Here is a 20276-nt window from a genome sequence, read left to right as displayed (position 1 = left end):
CAGCCATCAGTGGACCCTTGAGTGGCCTCCTGGCTGCTGTGCCCGCGGAGGTACAAATATCTCCCTGAGGCCGTGCGTTAGACTTTGGTGTGTTATTCCTAAGTAACTTCCACAGGCCAAGCATTCTGGTGAGCGAGACGCACCTTCCCTACTGCAGGGGGGCAGACAGGTAAGGATGGTTCTGGAGTGTAGGACTCACTGGGCACCGGGGGCAGCAGGAGAGGGGGTCCCGGGAGAGAGATCCGGGGGCCCAGACTGGGCTCGGGGTGGAGAGGCCCTGGACTGCTGGGTGGACACGAGTGAGTAGGGGTGGGGCCTCCCACACGGCTGAGCACGTGGAGCACTGGGGGGGCCAGAGCAGAGGGCATCGGAGCGGTCATCGGCTATTGCTCGGTGCTCAGCTGGTCCGCCTGGGCTCGAAGGCACAGCTGTGGGTGACTCAATGGGTGGGACCCTCCATTCTGCGGAGCTGCGCTCACCCTGTGAGAGTGGAGGGGCCGGGAGGGGCCTGGAGGGGGAGAAGGAGAAGGAGAGAAGGGAGGAGGGCTGGGGCCTGACGCTAAGGCTGGTATGGACAAGTCCCCGCCCTCCCTTCCTCCCCCTCTCCCCCCCTCTTCCCCTCCCTTCCCCCATTCTTCCCTCCCCCTCCCCTCCCCCTCTCCTCTCCCCCTCTCCCCTCCCCTCCCCCTCTCCAGCTGAGGGACCCTGACCACAAGGCTGGTGTGAACAAGTCCCCTTCCCTCCTCCCCTCCCTCCTCTCCTCCCCTCGCTCTCCTCTCCCCCTCTCCCCTCCCCTCCCCGCTCCCTGGGAGGTGGAACAGGGGTGGACGCAGGGCAGGTGATGGACGGCTGTTTCTGAGTGACTGTCAGTATCCCGATAAGATGAGGCTGACAGCTGCTGCTCCCGGGATTCCGCATGATGCGCCGTTCTCCTTCAGCACTGCTGACGGCCCACAGCGCCAGGCCTTTCTATTCTCATTGGAATAGTCAACGGAACCAGTCCAGGCTGATAAGAGGAGCGGCCTGGTTACCTGGCAACGGGTAGGAGCGGAGGGCTGCTGATGGGAAGATCAGCTGCGGCGATAAACCGCCTTCCTTCCCCGCTGCTTCTCTGCGGACCATGGCAGACAGCCTCGGCAGCCCCAGAGACTTGGGCGGGGTCTGAGCTCTCAAAGGAAGCTTACTGCGTGCTCTTGTGCCAGCCTTGGGCAGGTGCCCCTGCCAGGAGGAGCCTGGCTTCCTGGGACCTGCAGGGGAGGTCTCTAAGGAAGCAGGGGAAAGAAAGAGAAAGAAAGAAAGAAAATGAAGTCCCTTAGTCATGTCCCACTCTGCGATCCCATGGACTGTAGCCCACCAGGTTCCTCCATCCATGGAATTTTCTAGGCAAGAGCACTGGAGTGGGTTGCCATTTCCCTCTCCAAGGCAGCAGGCAAAGCACCACTGAAATCCCGCAGCCTGGCCGGCATGTCAGCCAGGCCAGGCAGAGGCAGGAGCGGGGCGGGCTGGCCCGGGGGCAGGGTCAGCCCCACTGGGACCCCGAGAGCTGGCAGCGAGGCTTGACGATCGGGTGCGGTCAGTGGTTTGGTTCCCTCTTCTTCATGGTCTTTCTTTCAGTAAACGCCGTTCATGTGGGTGAGACCTGCCGGCCGCAGCGTCAGGAAGCTGCCTCCCTGCCCGCAGGCCCGTGTCCACTCCACTCTCCTCTGCCCTTGAATCTTGCCTTTTGTCTGCTGGTCATTCGTACAAGATCCTGAAATTTTAGGACTGGGAGAGGTTCAGATCATGTAGTTCTCTTCCATTATTTTCAGGAACAAACACAATCCAAACCCCAGACCCCCGAGGGCCGGAGAGGTGGAGTCGCACAGGCTCTGGGCTCCTCCAGGCCAGGCCCCCGGCCGGCGCTGCAAGGCTGAGTGGCCACCACGCGTTTCCGCTGGCCCACGGGAGCGTTCGTCCTGGTCGTTCCATCAGATTTCACGTAGGAAAGGCAAAGGCAACTTGGCCGCTAGAAACTATGCTTTAGCGTCTTCACTCTGATGCTCGGCTGCTCAGGCACGAGGTGAGCTCCGTCTCCATCACTGCGTTTCCTTCTGTGCACGGCTGGTGCAGGTCCCGAGTCTGGCTTCTCACTCTGCTTCCTCCGAGGCCTGCCTTCCGGAACTGGATCTCTGGTTGCCTTTCAGACGGGAGTTTGCTGTGACAGTGTTTGGTCATGTTCTGCTTTCCTCTAACGACAGCAGTGGCGGGAGCAACACGGAGCTGTGGGAGCCTGGTGCATCTGAGCTGAAACGTGACATCCTTGCCGAGGAGCGGAGGGAGGCAGGCGGCCTGCTGGCGGCTGGAGGGCGGCCCCCACGGGCCCCGCTGTGCCGCCTTCCACTCTCTGTGGGACGAAAGGCCTGGTGCAGGATGAGGGGGTGCTGGGGGAGCGAGCTGCTGCTCAGAAGGGGTGAAGCGGGGCAGGTCCTGCTCTCAGAACAGCTGGAGGCTCACCTGTGCCCAGGGGTTTCCACTCGAGCCCAGAGCCCTCCAGCTGAAGAGACCTTAGGAAAGGTCTGATTTGGCAGTTGTGTTTCAGGAACTGGCGCAGAGAAGGGAGGCCGTGCACCCGGGCTGTACAGCAGGCTGGGGAAATGCCAGGATGGGGCCCTGGCTCCTGCCACTGTCTCCTTGCCCTTTAGTGGGGCTCAGGACACAGCCATGCCACCCGGGGAGGGGGAGCCGCAGCTCCAGTCAAAAATCCAGCAAAAATTATCGATGTTTTCCCTTTCTAGGGAAAGGGATCAGCCTCCCATTCTAGACACATGCTAGACAGACTCCACACGAGCCCTGGCCCCTCAGAACCGCCGGCAGCGTGCTTGGTCGCCTAGGAGGCAGCCGTCTTGTCCTGGGGGCCTTGGCATCCCTCCCGGTCCTGTCCTTGGATCCACCCGCTCTCGGTCCCAGTCTCTGCTCTGCAGATAAGGGGGCTTGCCCGCACCTGTGGCTGCTGTGGTCACTCTGCAGGGAGGTCTGGGGCCTTCCAGACTGTGCTCCCCTGGAGGCCCGTGGGCAATGCCTGCACTCTGCGATGCCTCCTCCCAGAACACGCCCTGCACCCCAGAGCCTCTCTGGGCTGCACGCCCCCCGCCCTGTAGATGCGTGCTCACCTCTGAAGAGGCGGTGGGTCTGTCCAGTTCTTCCGTCTGCACTGCCCCACCCTTGCCGAGACCCCACCCCTCACGGCAGCTCCCTTCAGCCCCGCGGCTCCTGGCATGGAGTGGCCCCAGCTCAGCGCTTCCTGCGCTCCTGGAGGACGGCCAACTCCCTGCCCAGACTCCTAGCCCTTGCGTCCGCCGGACCCGCCGCTCACTCTGGCATCGGACCTCTGCCCTCTTGGCCCCAGTGACCATCCATCCCGCTGCCAAGCCTGCATGGCCCCGGCAGCCCTGTGCGGCCGTCCCCCGGGTCCTCCGCCTCCTTTGGGTGGAGGAGCTGATGCCCCTCTGCTGTCCTCGAGGGTCGTCCCCCGTTGCCCACATCATAGTTAGAGGTAGATGCTGCTCGTGGGAGTGGTGCCCCCGAGTCCAGAGTCCCCGAGAGCAGAGCCTGTGTCGTCCATTTGCCCGAGCGCCTGTCCTGTGGCTCTTCTGCCTGCTTGTCCAGCGGGGCGTTAACGGCAGGGCTGTGTCCCGGGGTCAGGGCAGCGCAGGGCAGCGTGAATGGAGACAAGTCCACTGTGAGAGCAGGAGGGGCCTCACAGACTCGCCGTGGACACAGGCCAGACGTGCACGGGTGTGCTGAGCAGAGTGCAGCCCGCCCGCCCGCGGAGGTGGACAAGAAGCTCTTGGTTGGGGAATGGGTGGGGCGGGGGTCAGGTTTCCGGGATGAGTGTGGAGGTTGGAGAAGCAGCTTCCTTGTTCTGTTGCTGAGTTTGGCAGATTAAAACATGTAGGAGGCTGTGTGTGTGTGTGTGTGTGTATACACACACACACACATTCACATGGACACACATGGACACACACTATGTTACTGTTCACTCACCAAGTCAAGTCTGACCCTGTGACCCCTGGGCTGCAGCACGCCAGGCTTCTCTGTCCCTCAGCATCTCCCAGAGTCTGTCCCAGGAGTGTCCATCGACTTTGTGATGCCATCCGTCTCGTCCTCTGCTGCCCCTTCTCCTCCTGCCCTCAGTCTTTCCCAGCACCAGGGTCTTTTCCAATGAGTCAACCCTTCACGTCAGGTGGCCAAATTATTGGAGCTTCAGCTACATCATCAGCGCTTCCAGTGAATATTCAGCTTTGATTTCCTTTAGGATGGACTGGTTTGACCTCCTTGCAGTCCAAGGGACTCTCAGAGTCTTCTCCACACCACAGTTCAAAAGCATCCATTCTTCTGCGCTCTGCCTTCTTTATGGTCCGACTCTCACATCCGTGCATGACCACTGGAAAAAGCGTAGCCCTGACTAGATGGACCTTTGTCAGAAAAGCAACGCCTCCGCTTTTTCATGCACTGTCTAGTTTTGTCATAGTTTTCCTTCCAAGGAGCTATCCTCTCTAATGTCATGACTGCAGCCACCATTCGCAGTGATTTCAGAGCCAAGAAGAGGAAGTCTGTCACTGTTTCCACTGTTTCCCCATCTATTTGCCATGAAGTGATGGGACCGGATGCCATGATGTTAGTTGTTTAATATTGACTTTTAAGCTGGCTTTCTCACTGTCCTCTTTGACACTTATCAAGAGGCTCCTTGGTTCCTCTTCACTTTCTGCCTTTAAAGTGTTATAGTCTGTGTATCTGAGGTTGTTGACATTTCTCCTGGCAATCTTGATTCCACCCTGTAACTCATCCAGCCCAGCATTTTGCATGATGTGCTCTACATATAAGTTAAATAAGCAGGGTGACGATAAACAGACTTGTCAGGCCATGCAGGGCCACCCAAGGAGAACAGGTCACAGTGAGGAGTTCTGACAAAATGTGATCCGCAGGAGGAGGGAATGGCAAGCCCCTCCAGAACGCTTGCCGTGAGAGCCCCGTGAGCTGTTCAGAAAGACGCACACTATCCATTCAGTTCATTCCTTCAGGTGTTTCCACCTCTTTGTGGCCCCATGAACCGCAGCACACCAGGCCTCCCTGTCCATCACCAACCCCCGGAGTTTACTCAAATTCATGTCCATTGAGTCAGTGATGCCATCCAGCCATCTCATCCTCTGTCGTCCCCGTCTCCTCCTGCCTTCAGTCTTTTCCTGCATCAGGGTCTTTTCCAATGAGTCAGCCCTTCGCATGAGGCGGCCAAAGTTCTGGCATTTCAGCTTCACCATCAGTCCTTCCAGTGAACATCCAGGGCTGATCTCCTTTAGGATGGGCTGGTTGGATCTCCTTGCAGTCCAAGGGACTCTCAAGAGTCTTCTCCAACACGACAGCTCAAAAGCATCAATTCTTCTGCACTCAGCCTTCTTCACAGTCCAACTCTCACATCCATACATGACCACGGGAAAAACCATAGCCTTGACTAGACGGACCTTTGTAATGTCTCTGTGTTTTAATACACTGTCTAGGTTGGTCATAACTTTCCTTCCAAGGAGTAAGTGGTCACCATCTGCAGTGATTTTGGAGCCCAAGAAAATAAAGTTTATCACTGTTTCCATTGTTTCCCCAACTATTTGCCATGAAGTGATGAGGCCAGATGCCATAATCTTAGTTTTTTGAATGTTGAGTTTTAAGTCAGCTTTTTCACTCTCGTCTTTCACTTTCATCCAGAGGCTCTTTAGTTCTTCTTCACTTTCTGCCATAAGGGTGGTGTCATCTGCATATCTGAGGTTTTTGACATAATTGGTACTTATATTGATGACACGTTATACACATACTCGTGAAATACACACACACAGTAGACATGTATATGCACATACACATGGAGGTAGACACACGTTCAGATACATACACCTACACACGTGTGTACACACGCACACACAGACACACATGTAGACATGCAGCACACGCGCGCGCACTCATGCCTTTCAGCAAGGTGAGAAAGACGGCCTGCGTCCTGGAAAGTGCTCTGGTAAGACGACAGCGCCGCAGCGGCGCGCGCCGGGCGAAACCGCCGGAAGCCGGACACTGAGAACGGTGGGCGCGGCGAGGGTGCGGAGCCCGGGGACGCGGGTGCGTGCTGGCGGAGGTGCGAAGTGGCGCCGCCCCTTCGGGCGAGGGGGTGGTGGCTGATCACAGAAGCAGGCGCGCCCGCACCGCGTGGCCAGCAGCTGCGCGCCTCGGCATCCACCCAGAGGGACTGCCGGGCGCCCGCGCAAACCTGCAGACGGACGCCTCGGGCAGCGTTGTCCATCACCGCCCGAACCCGGGAACAACCGCGGGGTCCTTGGGTGGGTGAGTGAGGGGAGAAGCGGCGGCCCACCCAGATGATGGGAGATCACTCAGTGAGTGAGAAATGAGCTGTCAGCCCTTGAAAAGACGTGGAGGGAACGCACATGAATATTAGTGAGAGACGCCAGCCTGAAAAGACCCAGCACTGTGTGATTCCAGCCAGATGACGCTCTGGAAGAGGCAGAGGTACGGAGACGGTGGAGCGTCACCGGCTGCCGGGCGAGGGAGGCGCAGGGGTGGGTAGGGGGGCTCAGCGGGCGTGCAGGGCAGCAGGGCGGCCCCGTGTGGAGCTGTGTGGCCACACGCCACTCCACCTGCGTTCAAGCCCGAGGCCTGGGCAGTGCCGAGACCAAGCCCTCGCGTGCCCGGTGGCTCTGCCCGCAGTGCTGGGTCATGGGCGGTCATCAGTGTAGCAAAGGTCCCGTTTGACCGGAAGGCTGATAGTGGGGAGGCTGTGCCCACGTGGGGCAGGAGGCTGATGGGAAAGCCGCGTGCCCGCCTCCTAGTTCTGCTGTGAGCCCAGCACTGCTCTGAAAAATAGAGTTTATTAATTACAATGATCCGCTGGGGGACGGTGTCTCTGCTTCATCAGCATGGCTGCAGTCTAGGGGCAAAGAGAATCCACAGTTAGCTTTCAAGCAATTCCGTTTTTAGATAAAACTAATTCTGAAAGCACAAACGGCATGATGTATCATGTTATATATATATCTAAATATCAATTTAAAAGAAAGGTTTCAAGAAAATCTACTTGATGTTTTTCTTAGAATATATTTACAACACTGTCCACCACAAACCAAATTTAAAGAATTATTCCATTATACTGCAGACCGGAAGTGACTTACAAGGTGTGTTCCAAAAGACATAGGAATGTCTCTGCGCGTTTCCCTCCGCGCCAGCCTGAGTGGTGGGGTGCTCCCTGTGCGTCTCAGGTGGGTCCTGGAGGCCTGGGGCCCGGGGGCTCAGCTGCTGGCGCTGACCTGCTGGCCCCTGCCTGCGCTGCAGGCCGACACTCGGCTTTCTCGTCTGTGAGGTTTGGGGCCGATGCGTCCCAGGGCAGCTTCGGGTCCCTGCTTTCGGGGTGTTTGGGTTCAGAGTGTGGAGGGGAAGCCCGTGTGCTCTGAAGAACGTGCTCTCGATTCTCCTCCCCAGCGCCACCCACAGGCACTGACTGGAGCTCTTTGCGGGAAACAGGGGCAGGGGACACGGACACACACTGTCTGAGTCCCAGCCACGCAGACTGTCCACCCTGCCGGCGACGGCAGGGGCGAGACTGTCCCTTAGGGACAGCAGGGCCCCAGCCCCCGGTGGCAGGCGGGTTGGTTTTAGCCGCGCTCAGAGGAGGGGCAGTGGCCAGTCCGAGAGGGAGGCAGAAGGCTGAGCCCCACGGCCAGTCGGGCAGCTGGGCAGGTTGCCGCCTGGGTCCTCCAGGCTCCGCAGAGGCCCCAGAAATCCAGGAGCCGCTTGCGATACTTCAGATGCCTTTCTGCTGCCCCTGCAAGGCATCTCGGTGTGAGCACAGGGAGCGCCCGACCAGCAGTTACCCGCCAGCCCGGCCGGCAACGCGCTCCTGATAATTAAATGGGCCGCGTGTGAAGGGCTCTCCTCTGCTGCACCCCTGCAGCGAGACTGTGAACAACGGAGGCGCCTCCGCCTGCAGCCACGCAGACGCAGCCTGTGTTAGGCCCTGGGCCCTGAATTAGCCTTTTGTACCCAAGACAGTGATTTGAATGTTTGAACCCCCACAGGAAGCTTGTCTCAAAGTGAACAATTCCCAAATAAGGGCTAATTAGGGCCTAAATTAATTAGAAGGTGCAGTTTGAAAAGAGGTTGAGGAGCAGAGTCTGTCATTTCAGACAAATGGGACAGAGCGGGATAAATGGGGCCCCACTAATATCTCACTCTTCCCGGAGCCCCCCTTCCCTTCCGTGTTCTCAGGAGGCCCCCGGAGGCAGCCCCACTGGCCTGGTGGCCCCACCGCCGGCACCTCCTGCAAACCAGCGCGTCTGTCCTGTCTCTCCCCTGGAAACCAGCCCTGAGTGCTGTCCACTTTGTGGTCACCAGACGGTCAGAAGCAAAGCTTCACGTCACAAGTGTGTTGGTCTCAGGCTGAAAAGGACAGAAAGGCGAGGGGTGGGGGTGAGAGGACGAGCTGGAAGGCAGCCTGGAAGCCACGCTGCACTGGACTCACCTTTGTGTTTGTGGTTTTCACGATGAGCTGCTTTTTGTTTAAAACCATTCCTTTCCATTAGGCCTCCCTGGTGGCTCAGATGGTAAAGAATCTGCCTGCAATGCAGGAGACTCGGGTTTGATCCCTGGGTCGGGAAGATCCCCTGGAGAAGGGAATGGCAACCCACTGCAGTATTCTCGCCTGGAAAGTCCCATGGACAGAGGAGCCTAGCAGGCTACACCCCGTGGGGTCACAAACAGTCGGACACGACTTAGCGGCCAACACACCACAGGCTCATTCCTTCCCAAGGGCTTCTGACCCTGGCAGTTGCTCGGAGCTGTGCCTCGGGCTCGGCCAGGGCTGTCCGCCCGTCTGTCTGTCTCCCCCTCACGGTCTCTCTTCTCTGCCTCCCTTCTTGCAGACGGAGTGTTCGGACGGTGTCAGGAGTTTCCGGCCACGGACGCGCTCCGCTATGAAGTGTCACCGGGGGTTCTGCAGCACCTGACGGCCACCCTGCAGAGGCTCTCCCGCACAGGTGGGCGGGCCCAGCCCATCCGCGTCCTCCCGGGTGCTGAGGTGTTAGAAAAGGAGCAGGTCAGCCAGCCAGTGGCGGGCAGGGAGAGGCGGCCTGGGTCCCTCCCAGGAGCTGTGGCCGATGCTGTGGGTCAGTGGCGGTGGAGGGTCAGTGCCCAGGAGATGACTGCACTGCTGAGACCCTGGTCCCAGTGTCCCAGCCCCGCCGCCCAGCTCCTCGGGGCCTGCAGTCAGGTGCCTGTGGCCCTGGCTGAGGCCCAGGATTGGGCGAGAGCAGCTCCTACAGAGGAGGGGCGTCTCCTCCAAGAGATGGCGTGCATTCACCCCCAGACCCCAAGGACCCGCGCTGTAGCTTCGGCTGCTGCAGCCACCCAGGCTCCACGGCGTCCTGTCTGCTGCCGACCCTCTGGGCCCAGGGCTGTGGGCTGTGCACGTGTGCCTGTGTAGACCTGTGCACATGGGCCCATGGCGGCCTCCAGCCCCGTGTCCTCCATGTCCCCACATCCCCTGCATGAGTCTCGGGGGAGGAAAGGTGATGAGACCCCTGAGCCCCAGAGGATGCTGGGGGCTGGAGTGCTGGCAGGAGGCAGTCGCTGGTCTGGCGAGGGGAGAGCGGGTCGCCTCTGCTCACCACCCCTCTCGGCAGCAGCAGCCGGGCCCCAGGCGGGTCCCGTCCTGGAGCTGCAGCTGCTGACCCCCAGGGCCCGCTGTCTGCAGACGGCGTGTGTGTTGAGGGACCATCAGCCCTCCGTGGTGGCAGCCCCAGCCCCTGCCAGCCCCCTATGGATTGCTGCTGCCTTTGGCCTGTGAGCTTGTCGGTGGAAGTCGTGGCGGGTGGTGCTGAGTGGGGCAGTTTGGGTGCCCTTGCACCTCGATGACCCTCACCCCACAGGTCAGGGAGTAGGGGCATCCTAGCAGCTACCGAGTGCATGTGTTCCAGGCCAGGGAGCAGGCCCAGAATGGCTCTGACCACTGGCCGGTAAGCCCCAGGGTGTCTGGTGGACGCTGTGAAGTTCGGGGTCTTCTGGTGCTAGTATCAGCTGAGGGCCGGTCCAGTGGTCACTGGAGAGTCTGCTGATGTCCTTTCCTGGTCAGAGGCCTCCTGGGGGCAGACGGAAGGATGAGCATTGCTTGTGTGGCAGGGCCTTTCCTCCAGGGCCCCCGTCACCCCCGCTGCCCTGCCATTCCAGGGCCCCCGCCCCTGACCCCCATTCCCGGGCCCTGATCTGGGAGGTGGAATTCCTCCATCTGGAAAGTGCGGGAGGGGCCGTGACGGTTCTGCTGCCTCAGTGGACACAGGGCTCTCCTGCCGGGCAGGCCCTGGGCGCCAGCAGAAGGCCGGCCAGTCCACTCTGGGAACGCTGCAGCGGCTACGAAGCCCAGGTCTCCGCAGTCCCTCCCTCGTGGTCAGCGCCCCGTGGCGGCCACAGGCCTCCCCCTCAGTGCTGAGTGCCCCCCCGCCCCGGGCCATGCCTCCCCCAAGCAGTGCCCCCAGCGGTCCCGGATGGAGGCACACAGTGCCCACTGCTTTCCTGACGTGCAGGGCCTCTCCTGAGCTCTCAGAGGAGGCTGGGCTCACAGACTTATTCCTCGTGACCCCGGGGCCCTCCAGAGCCAGGTCTACTGTGAGCCTGTCATGGGACGAGGAGGCTGCTGCGTGTCCACCTCACTTCATGGAGGCCCGTGCCCCTGTCTGTGTGGGCCAGCGGTGGACGGTCAGCAGGCCCACCTGGCCCAGCTCCGTTCGTCCCCCTTGTCTCACGGCCCGGCCCCACTACCACAGGCGTTCCTGCTGCTGCAGAGTGGCTGCGCAGCTCTCTGTGTGCCCTGCTGTCACGGCCAGGCCTCGCCGTCTGGGCCCGGCGCAACCGTCCAGATGCCGGCCAGACGCTGTGTTCTGGGAGGGTCTGCGGGCTGCAGGACCACCAGCTGGGGGTCAAGGTTCCTCAGGAGAGGACGGGTGCCCTTCCCTGCAGAGCAGGCTGCAGGGCTCCATGTCTCCGCTGGGTCAGGGTGTGTCCACACCCGCGTCCAGCACCCTTCCCATCGCAGTCTGATCACGGGCTCAGACTCTGGGCTCCTTCCAGAGGGAATTTGAGACACACGGAGGGTGCGTCATGGAGGAGGCAAAACAGACAGGGAGTGCGTTGTTAAATGCGTAGGTGTCCCTGCTGAGAGCAGTTTTAGATGACAGAAAGGCTGAGCGGAACGAGTAGGGCGTGCATGCCTGCCCCCAAAGGTGCCCCGACTCCGGGGGCGCCTGGATTGGCACTGAGCGTCAGCGTTGCCGCGTTAGGATCAGAGGATGCCCATGGCTCGCTCTAGGGTTAACTTTGTCCTGCACATTCTGTGGGTTTGACAGACTCATGATGTCACGCAGCGCCATTCCGGGTCTGGGTGGGGAAAGCTCGCTGCCCTAAGGGCCCCGTGTGCGCCTGGTCATGCCCTGCGTCCTGGCAGCCACTCCCCTTCCCACCGCTGTTTCCAGAACGCCACATAGCTGGGATCAAGCAGTGTGTAACCTTTTCAGACTGGCTTCGTGTGCTTTGAAGTTCCTTCCATGACTTCTGATGGCTTGATAGCTCACTTATTTTTAGCGCTGAATGACAGTCAGTTGTCTGAATGGACCAGTTTTCCAGTTGACCCACTGAAAAACATCTTGATTGCTCCCAACCACTGGCAATGGGGAATTGAGCTGCTATGAATGTCCGTGTGCAGGGTTTTGTGTGGACAGGAGTTTTCAACGCCTTTGGGTAAATACCAGATCTTACAGTAAGAGCGCACAATTTTGTAATTGACTGTCTCCAAGCAGCAGCTGTGGCCGGTGAGGGCGGGGTCGGTGGGGGACTTCCTAAAGCTCTTAGAGGTGCAGTTTCTTTGAATGTGGGCATCAAACAGGGCCATCGTGAAGGTCAAACCATGACATCAAGTAAAGAGCTTTAAACCTGTTATGAATGTGCTTCCGAATGTTGGCTATTATCCCTCTGATGCTCTGTCCCCAATTTATGGAGCTGTTATCCAGTTCACAGGCCTCCCAGGTGGCGGTAGTGGTAAAGAGTGAGTGAGTGACAGTTGCCCAGCGGTGTCTGACTGTGACCCTATGGACTAACCCGCCAGGCTCCTCTGTCCATGGAATTCTCCAGGCAAGAATACTGGAGTGGGTCTGTTCCTTTCTCCAGGGGATCTTCCCAACCTAGGGATGGAACCTAGGTCTCCGCATTGCAGGCAGATTCTTTACATCACCCAGGAAGCCCAAGAATACTGGAGTGGGTACCCTATCCTTTCTCCAGGGGGTCCCCACCTGCCAGTGTAGGAGATGCGGGTTCGATCCCTGGGTCAGGAAGATCCCTCGGAGGAGGGCTTGGCAACCCACTCCGGTATTCTTGCCTGGAAAGTTTCTTGGACAGAGGAGCCTGGTGGGCTACAGTCCACGGGGTCACAAAGAGCTGGACACGGCTGAAGTGACTTAGCATGCATGAATCAACCAGTTCATACCCACCTATTTTTTTCTCTATTGCAAAGTTTCTGCTAAGTTGGTTAGCTCTGTGCCTCGACTCTGATGCCAGAAGAGCAGCCATCTCTCACAGGACACAGGTATGCTCTCGGTGTTTCCTTACATCAGTGGTGGTGATGATGGCGACGCAGGTCGACTCACTGACCGATGAAGACGGCTGTGCCTCAAGGGAGCCTGTCCAGAGGCTCCCCGTGGCCACCAGCGACGGGACAGGCGGATGCACCCTCGGGGCCTGGAACGGAGCCCGCGTCCTTCCCGGAGCCAACTCAGCCCTCCCCGGACGCCCGTTCCTTCTGTGGAACTCCTCCCCGCCCCAGAAACCCCTGTTCTTTCAAACTTTCTGTTTTCATGGGCTCCAAAGTCACTGCAGATGGTGACTGCAGCCATGAAATTAAAAGACGCTTGCTCCTTGGAAGAAAAGCTGTGACCAACCTAGATAGCATATTAAAAGTAGAGACATCACTTTGCTGACAAAGGTCCATCTAGTCAAAGCTATGGTTTTTCCAGTGGTCATGTATGGTTGTGAGAGTTGGACTATAAAGGAAGCTGAGCGCTGAAGAATTGATGCTTTTGAACTGTGGTGTTGGGGAAGACTCTTGAGAGTCCCTTGGACTGAAGGGTGATCAAACCAGTCAGTCCTAAAAGAAATCAGTCCTGAATAGTCTTTGGAAGGACTAATGTTGAAGCTGAAGCTCCAATACTTTAGCCATCTGATGCAAAGTGCCGACTCATTGGGAAAGACCCTGGGAAAGATTGAAGGCGGGAGAAGAAGGGGACTTCAGAGGATGAGATGGTTGGATGGCATCACCGGCTCAATGGACATGAGTCTGAGCAAACTCTGGGAGATAATGAAGGACAGGGAAGCCTGGCGTGCTGCAGTCAATGGGGTCACAAAGAGTCAGACACGACTGAGCAACGGAACAACAACAATTTTGTGTTGAGGTAAACGGCGAAGGGACTCAGCAGACGTATACACGATCCGTTCTCCGTGAAACCCTCCTTCTATCCAGACTGACACTTTTCACTGAGCAGAGTTCCCTGTGCTTTATAGTATGTCCTAGTTGGTTATGCATTTTAAATGAAGCAGAGAGCACCCTGTTTTTAAGTTAGCTCCCACCAGCCAGTCCCGAGCAGGTTGCGCTCAGCGTCTTGGGAGCCACGTGGACGCCTCCCACAGAAGCTGGAGCAGTTCTGGGCTTGGGCTCCTGGCGGGGATAGCATTTCGGCTTCTGCTGCTGGGCCACCAGAGGGCGTGTTGGAGTGCCTGGATCGGCCCAGCTGCTGTGCCTGGTGGCAGGTTACATTTCCTTGTGTTGCCACTGGGGGACTTCCCTGGTGAGCCAGGCGGTGTAGACGAGAAATAAAATTTTATAGGCTTGGTTGAAAGCAACACCGTGGGGATACTTGTGGTCTCCTAAAGTGCATATCCTAGCACTTTCTGGAAATGATCTTGTGTTTCTCTCTGGCCCCATCTGCCTGCTCTGCCCGCTAACGCTGTAGCTGTCTGCCCTCCCTGCCTCTGCCCTCCCGGGCCAGCCCGCTGGAGGTGGCGACCCCAGGCCTTAGGGGTAGCCTCCTGTCCAGACTCCCATTGCCCTTGGGTGTGAGGCTCAGCTTCTGCAGGTGAGACCTGCAGTTCTTGTACTGAGTGATGCTGGTTCCCGGGGAAAGTCATCCCCCTCTTTGTCGGGGGTTGTTGGTATCCTGTTTTCACCCTCTCGCATGGAAGACCTCAGGAGGCAACCTCCCTGCCATCCAGTGGGCTCGGCCGCGTTGGGCAGAGTGGGCGGTGCGTCTCCCCTGCCCCGTCTCTTCACAGCCACGCCCAGAAACACAGGCCCGGTCCCAGCGAAGGCAGCGGCTGGCGGGGCTGTCAGGAGCCTTCCTTTTGAAGAATGGAAAACGGGGCTTAATTGTGTAACATAAATACACACACGCAAGAACAGAAGATGTTCACGTTTATTCACTACTCTTGTCTCCCGCTGGCAACATTGTTTCGTGAGTGGATACATTGTTCTCTCATGTATTAAATTTTTAAAAATGCATTTCACTTCTGACACTTCATTAAAATTCAGCATGTAAATGTCACTTGTTGGCACGTAATTTGGTGTCATAAAAACAACTTTGGATTTACTTCCTGGCAAGAGTCTCCTGATATATTGAGCTGTATGTCAAAAGCAAGAAACAAAAACGCAAAAATTAAAAATCTAACACAATGTCACATTTCCTTAAAAGAGAATGAGAAGGCATCCCCTAATGAAGTGGAGCAGAGCGCAGGAAGCCAGCACGGGCGGCAGAGGTGGCCCGGCGCGACTGTGGCTGCGGTGCCGGCCTGCGTGGGAGGCTCCCACGGTCAGCGGGCTGAACTTTGACCCCTGCTTGGCAGCTCCCCAGCTGCTGGTGCTGACAGCAGTCCCGCCTTGCCTTTGTCTCGGCCTCTGCTCTTCCGCGCTCGGCATCCCACTCGTGTGTGCGGCTGTATCTATTGACCTGGGTGCCTGGTGTCTTGGTGAGTCTGAGCTGCAGTCTTCCCGGGGCCTGCGCTGACTCCCGAGCCCACAGGAGCCGAGTCACTGCCCTCCGCCGCTCCATGCAGCCTGCGTTTCCGTTGCTGGCGGTGAAGCTGCTATTCCTCCCTTTATTTCTTGCCTCCTGGCAGCTTCTTACGGGATTTGATGCCTAGAGCCTTTTTTTTTTTTTTGCCCTTTTGAAAAATGTGAACTTAGTTTCCCTGAACATTTAGAAAGAGGCTGGGCTCCTAAAGCTTTTCTATCTCTGGAGCTCGCCCTCCTGTGGGTTTGTGTGTGTGTGTGTGTGTGTGTGTGTGTGTGCAGTGTCAAAAAACACGTGGCAGGTTACTTCACTTCATTACCGTGATAGAATTGGCAGGCCGCAAGTGAAGCCTTTGGAGGCGTAGACTTTAGTAGCTTTTCTTATGTTCAGATGTTCACCGCCGCTGTCCAGCATCAGGAACTAAACCTCGACGACGACTCAATCCTCACTCCATCTCCCTGCCCCGGTGCTCCTGGCTACCGTGATCTAGTTTCTCTCTTAATGGATTGGGCTGTTTTGGATATTTCATACAGACGAGTCCATACGAACATGGCCATCTCGTGTCTGGCTCCTTCCCCTTGGCATACGCTTTCAAGCTGTGTCCATTCTGGGGCATGTGCCAGCTCTGTGCTCACTTTTAAGGCTGAATAATATTCTGTTGCCTGGATATACTATATTTTGTTTATCCATTTATTAGCTGTTAAAGTGCTGCACTCAATATGCCAGCAAATCTTGAAAACTCTGCAGTGGGCTGCAGGACTGGAAAAGGTCAATTTTCATTCCGATCCCCAAAAAAGGCAATGCCAAAGAAGGTTCAAGCCACGGCACAATTGCACTCATCTCATATGCTAGCAAAGTAATGCTCAAAATTCTCCAAATGAGGCTTCAACAGTACATCAACTGAGAACTTCCAGATATACAAGTTGGATTTAGAAAAGGCAGAGGAACCAACGATCAATTTGCCAATTTGGATCATAGAAAAAGCAAGAGAGTTCCAGAAAAACGTCTGCTTCTGCTTTATTGACTATGCCAAAGCCTTTGACTGTGTGGATCACAACAAACCATGGAAAATTCTTAAAGAGATGGGAATACTAGACCACCTTACCTGCCTCTTCAGAAATTTGTATGCTAGTCAAGAAGCAATAGTTAGAACCAGAGATGGATCAATGGAGTAGTTCCAAACTGAGAAAGGATTACATCAAGGCTGTATATTGTCACCTTGCTTATTTAACTTATATGCAGAGTGAAAGTGAAAGTGAAGTCACTCAGTCATGTCTGACTCTTTGCGACCTTGTGGGCTGTAGCCTACCAGGCTTCTCTGTCCGTGGGATTCTCCAGGCAAGAATACTGGAGTGGGTTGCCATTTTACGTGAAATGCTGGGCTGGATGAAGCACAAACTGGAACCAAGATTGCCGGGAGAAATAACAATAATCTCAGATACACAGACAACACCACCCTTATGGCAGAAACAAAGAACTAAAGAGCCTCTGGATGAAAGTGAAAGATACGAGTGAAAAAGCTGGCTTAAAACTCAGCATTCAGAAAGCTAAGATCATGGCACCCAGTCCCATCACTTCATGGCAAATAGATGGGGAAACAATGGAAACAGTGACAGACTTTATTTTTGAGGGCTCCGAAATCACTGCAGATGGTGACTGCAGCCATGAAATTAAAAGATGCTTACTCCTTGGAAGAAAAGTTATGACCAACCTAGATAGCATATTCAAAAGCAGTGACGTTACTTTGCCAACAAAGGTCCGTCTAGTCAAGGGTATGGTTTTTCCTATGGTCATGTATGGATGTGAGAGTTGGACTGTGAAGAAACCTGAGCACTGAAGAATTGATGCTTTTGAACTGTGGTGTTGGAGAACACTCTTGAGCATCCCTTGGACTGCAAGGAGATCAAACCAGTCAATCCTAAATGAAATCAATCCTAAATATTCTTTGGAAGGACTGATCGTCACACAAATTATATTTTTATACATTATCTATCTTTCAAAACAGGTTCATAATTATTGCCTTGTGTAGTTACTTTTAATTTGGAAGCAAGAAAAGTTGGATACACAAAATATACATGTTCTGTCATTTCCATTGCTCACATAGTTACCTTTTGCTGTGCTCGTGATTCCTTCACTGGATGATTTATTGTCTAGTTTCCTTTTGCTTTTGTCTGAAGCAACCTCTTTAATATTTATTTTAGGGAACATCTACGAGCAGTGGATTCTCTGTTTTTGTTTGTCTTAATTTTGAAAGATAGGTTTGCTGGGTATAGAATTCTTGACTGACCGTCTTTCTTTTGGGATTCTGAAAGTGTCGTCTCTCCGCCTGTGGTCCCCAGAGCCTCTGATGGAAACTGGCTGCTGGCATTGTTGAGGACCCATTGTTGAGCACCCATTGTTGAGGACCCATATTGTATGGGATGGATTGCTCCTTCTTGCGCTTCCAGGATTCTCAATTTGGCTTCTGTAAGTTTGATACTGATGAGGCGCTCTTTGAGTTTGCCCTACTTAGAATTTCTCAAGCTTACGGATGTCTGGATTTATAGTTTTGTCAAATTTGGGGAGTTTGGGCCATTATTTGCTTAAATATTCTTTCTGCCCCCTCTTCCTCCTCCATCTGAGGCTTCTGTTATGTATATATTTGGGACATTTGATGAAGCCTCACCAGCTCTGTTCATTTTTCATCATTCTCTTTTTCTTTCTGCTCCTCAAGCTGGTTAATCTCAACTGACTATCTGCAGTTCAGTTCAGTTCAGTGACTCAGTCGTGTCCATCTCTTTGCAACCCCATGCACTGCAGCCTGCCAGGCCTCCCTGTCCATCACCAACTCCTGGGGTTTATCCAAACTCATGTCCATTGAGTCAGTGATGCCATCTAACTATCTCATCCTCTGTCATCCCCTTCTCCTCCTGCCCTTAATCTTTCCCAGCATCAGGGTCTTTTCAAATGAGTCAGCTCTTTGCACCAGGTGGCCAAAGTATTGGAGTTTCAGCTTCAACATCAGTCCTTCCAATGACTATAGTCAGGGTTACTGATTCTTACTTTCCCTGCTCTGATCCACTGTTGAGCTCTTCTGGAGAACTTTTCATTTCATTTTTAATAAAATTTAACTGAAGAATTTCTATTGTTTTTTAATATTATTTAATCTCTTTATTGATATTTTCTATTTGATGACTCATTCTTTTCATGAATTCTTTAGACATGGCACCTTTTGGGTTCTTGAACATCTTTAAAATAACTCCTTTAAGCTGTCTAGTAAGCTCAGCATCCAGTTCCTTAGGGACAGTTTTTATTATTGTTTTCCCCCTCTACGTGTGAAGTGTACTTTCTTATTTCTTTGCATGTCCCCAACATTTTCATTAAAAACTGGACATTTTAAATGATACAGCCTGGCAGCCCTTGGGATCAGATTATCCCGCACTCCAGGTCTGCTGTCGTTCCGTTTATGTGGTGACTCTGGCAAACCAGTGCTCTACGGCCTGTACTCTGTGTCCCGAGTGGCCACTGAAGTCTCCGCCCAGCTAGCTCAGTGGTCAGAAATGATGGGACCAGTTCCCTTGAACACCTGAAACCAAGTCTCTAGGCCTTGCAGTTCTGTGTGTGCTGGGCAGGCCCTCATTGCTCAGCCAGGCAGTGGAGAGCTCTGCCTTGGCCTTGCTTCCTACCGGCTCAGAGCCTGAAGGTCACACAGAGGCGAGCTTCTCGCATCTTTCCTGGGCACATGCCCCGTCCTGCGCACACTGGTGACTGTGGAGAGCTCTACGGAGCCCTGTGGGTGTCTCGTCGCTGACTCTCTCCTCTACACCTTCTGCTCAGTCTGCTGTCCACCCCAACAGCTACCCCTGCCCTCAGCTGCTGAGCAGCTCTGTGCACCTCTAAGTGCTTTCAGCAGCTGCCCTGGGGACGAGGCTTTCACACACGGTGAGCTGTGAGTCAGATTTGACAAAGGCCTGTTGGGTCATCTAGGGAACCACAGGCAGGTCGCGTGGTGACAGTGCCCTGGTAGTGAGTCTGAGAAGGGGCTTGAGCCCAGCCTGCCCTGTCCCATGGCTGCCAGCCTTCCGTTTCTGCTGTGGCTCTGCCTGCTCAGCTCCAGGCTATGGCGGAGCTGCAGAGGCTGGTGGGAACAGGGCAGGTTACAAAGCCAGTCCGTTGATGACTTGTACTGAGAATCAGCCATATTTCTTGAGTAAATGCTGCCCCCCTACCGATTCCTGCCAGCCTTTGATTTCCAGAGTTTTGAAAAGGCTGATTCTGACCACCTTTGATGGTTTTCTCATCATTGTGTTTTACTAAGGACTGCCATTTTTACTATGCCCAGAGCTGGCTTCTTGAGGCTTCTCACCTCCGGTCCTTTTCCTGGACATCGTCTTGGGGTTCCCTGTCCTTGGAGATGGCTGCACTTAGATTTGATCTAAATGTGCTCCTGGATTTTGCCCACTACCTAGTCCCTACCTCTACTTTTATGTGGCAGTTGGGGATTATCTAAAATGTTGCTGCCGCCGCCGCATCCATCTCCCCAGAGTCAGTTGATCGCTGAACTGATTTCTATCCGCCCTCCGTGTATATGAGACAATATGTGTCCTCCCTGTTGCCCAACGTGGACACGAATGCCTGTGTAACCCATGGCCTTCTTCTTGGTGGGAGTACCCACTGCATCACTCTGCATGCAGGAAGTGAGCCATTCTGTCTCCAGAGCATGTCTCAGCCTTGGCTCACACAGCATAACTCAGGAGGCCTCAAGAAAGAGGATGTCTGGGCCTTACCCCAAAGAGCCTAACCTAAATACTTTCATAACAGGCCTGCCTTCAGCAGCTCTTAAAAATTCCCCTGGTGATTCTGATGTCTTAATATCTCTCTCTCTTTTTTTTTTTCATATAAAATGGGACTAACAGTCTCTGAATTACCTAGAACTTATTTAAATACAAACATACAAATCACTTTTTCCGTATTCATGTCTTACATTTTTTATCTGAATGTTGTAAGATTTTCAAGTTGCATGTTTAATGGCATTTTACTCCTATAAGGTACATTAATATGGTATATTTTGTTATAATTTTTGTAAAATAATGGAGAATAGCAATACTTGGTATAGTGCAGTATAATTTTTAGATAGTCACAACTTCACTATTCAGCACAAGCTTTCTTTTT

The 20276-nt window shown here is 54.9% G+C and overlaps 1 protein-coding gene across 3 annotated transcripts in view; it reads left to right on the top strand.

The window, feature by feature from the left end:
- PTPRN2 (protein tyrosine phosphatase receptor type N2) overlaps positions 1-20276 on the top strand; it is a 618076-nt gene that overhangs the window by 139884 nt on the left and 457916 nt on the right. For all 3 annotated transcript variants that reach the window (XM_042249105.1, XM_042249106.1, XM_027968410.2), the window contains exon 3: positions 8946-9059. In XM_042249105.1, coding sequence (XP_042105039.1) covers positions 8946-9059 — 114 coding nt within the window. The remainder of the gene's footprint in view (positions 1-8945; positions 9060-20276) is intronic.

This window comes from Ovis aries, chromosome 4 (genome assembly GCF_016772045.2).
Source record: "Ovis aries strain OAR_USU_Benz2616 breed Rambouillet chromosome 4, ARS-UI_Ramb_v3.0, whole genome shotgun sequence".
Lineage (NCBI taxonomy): Eukaryota > Metazoa > Chordata > Mammalia > Artiodactyla > Bovidae > Ovis > Ovis aries.
This window is presented reverse-complemented; position numbering and strand designations above follow the sequence as displayed.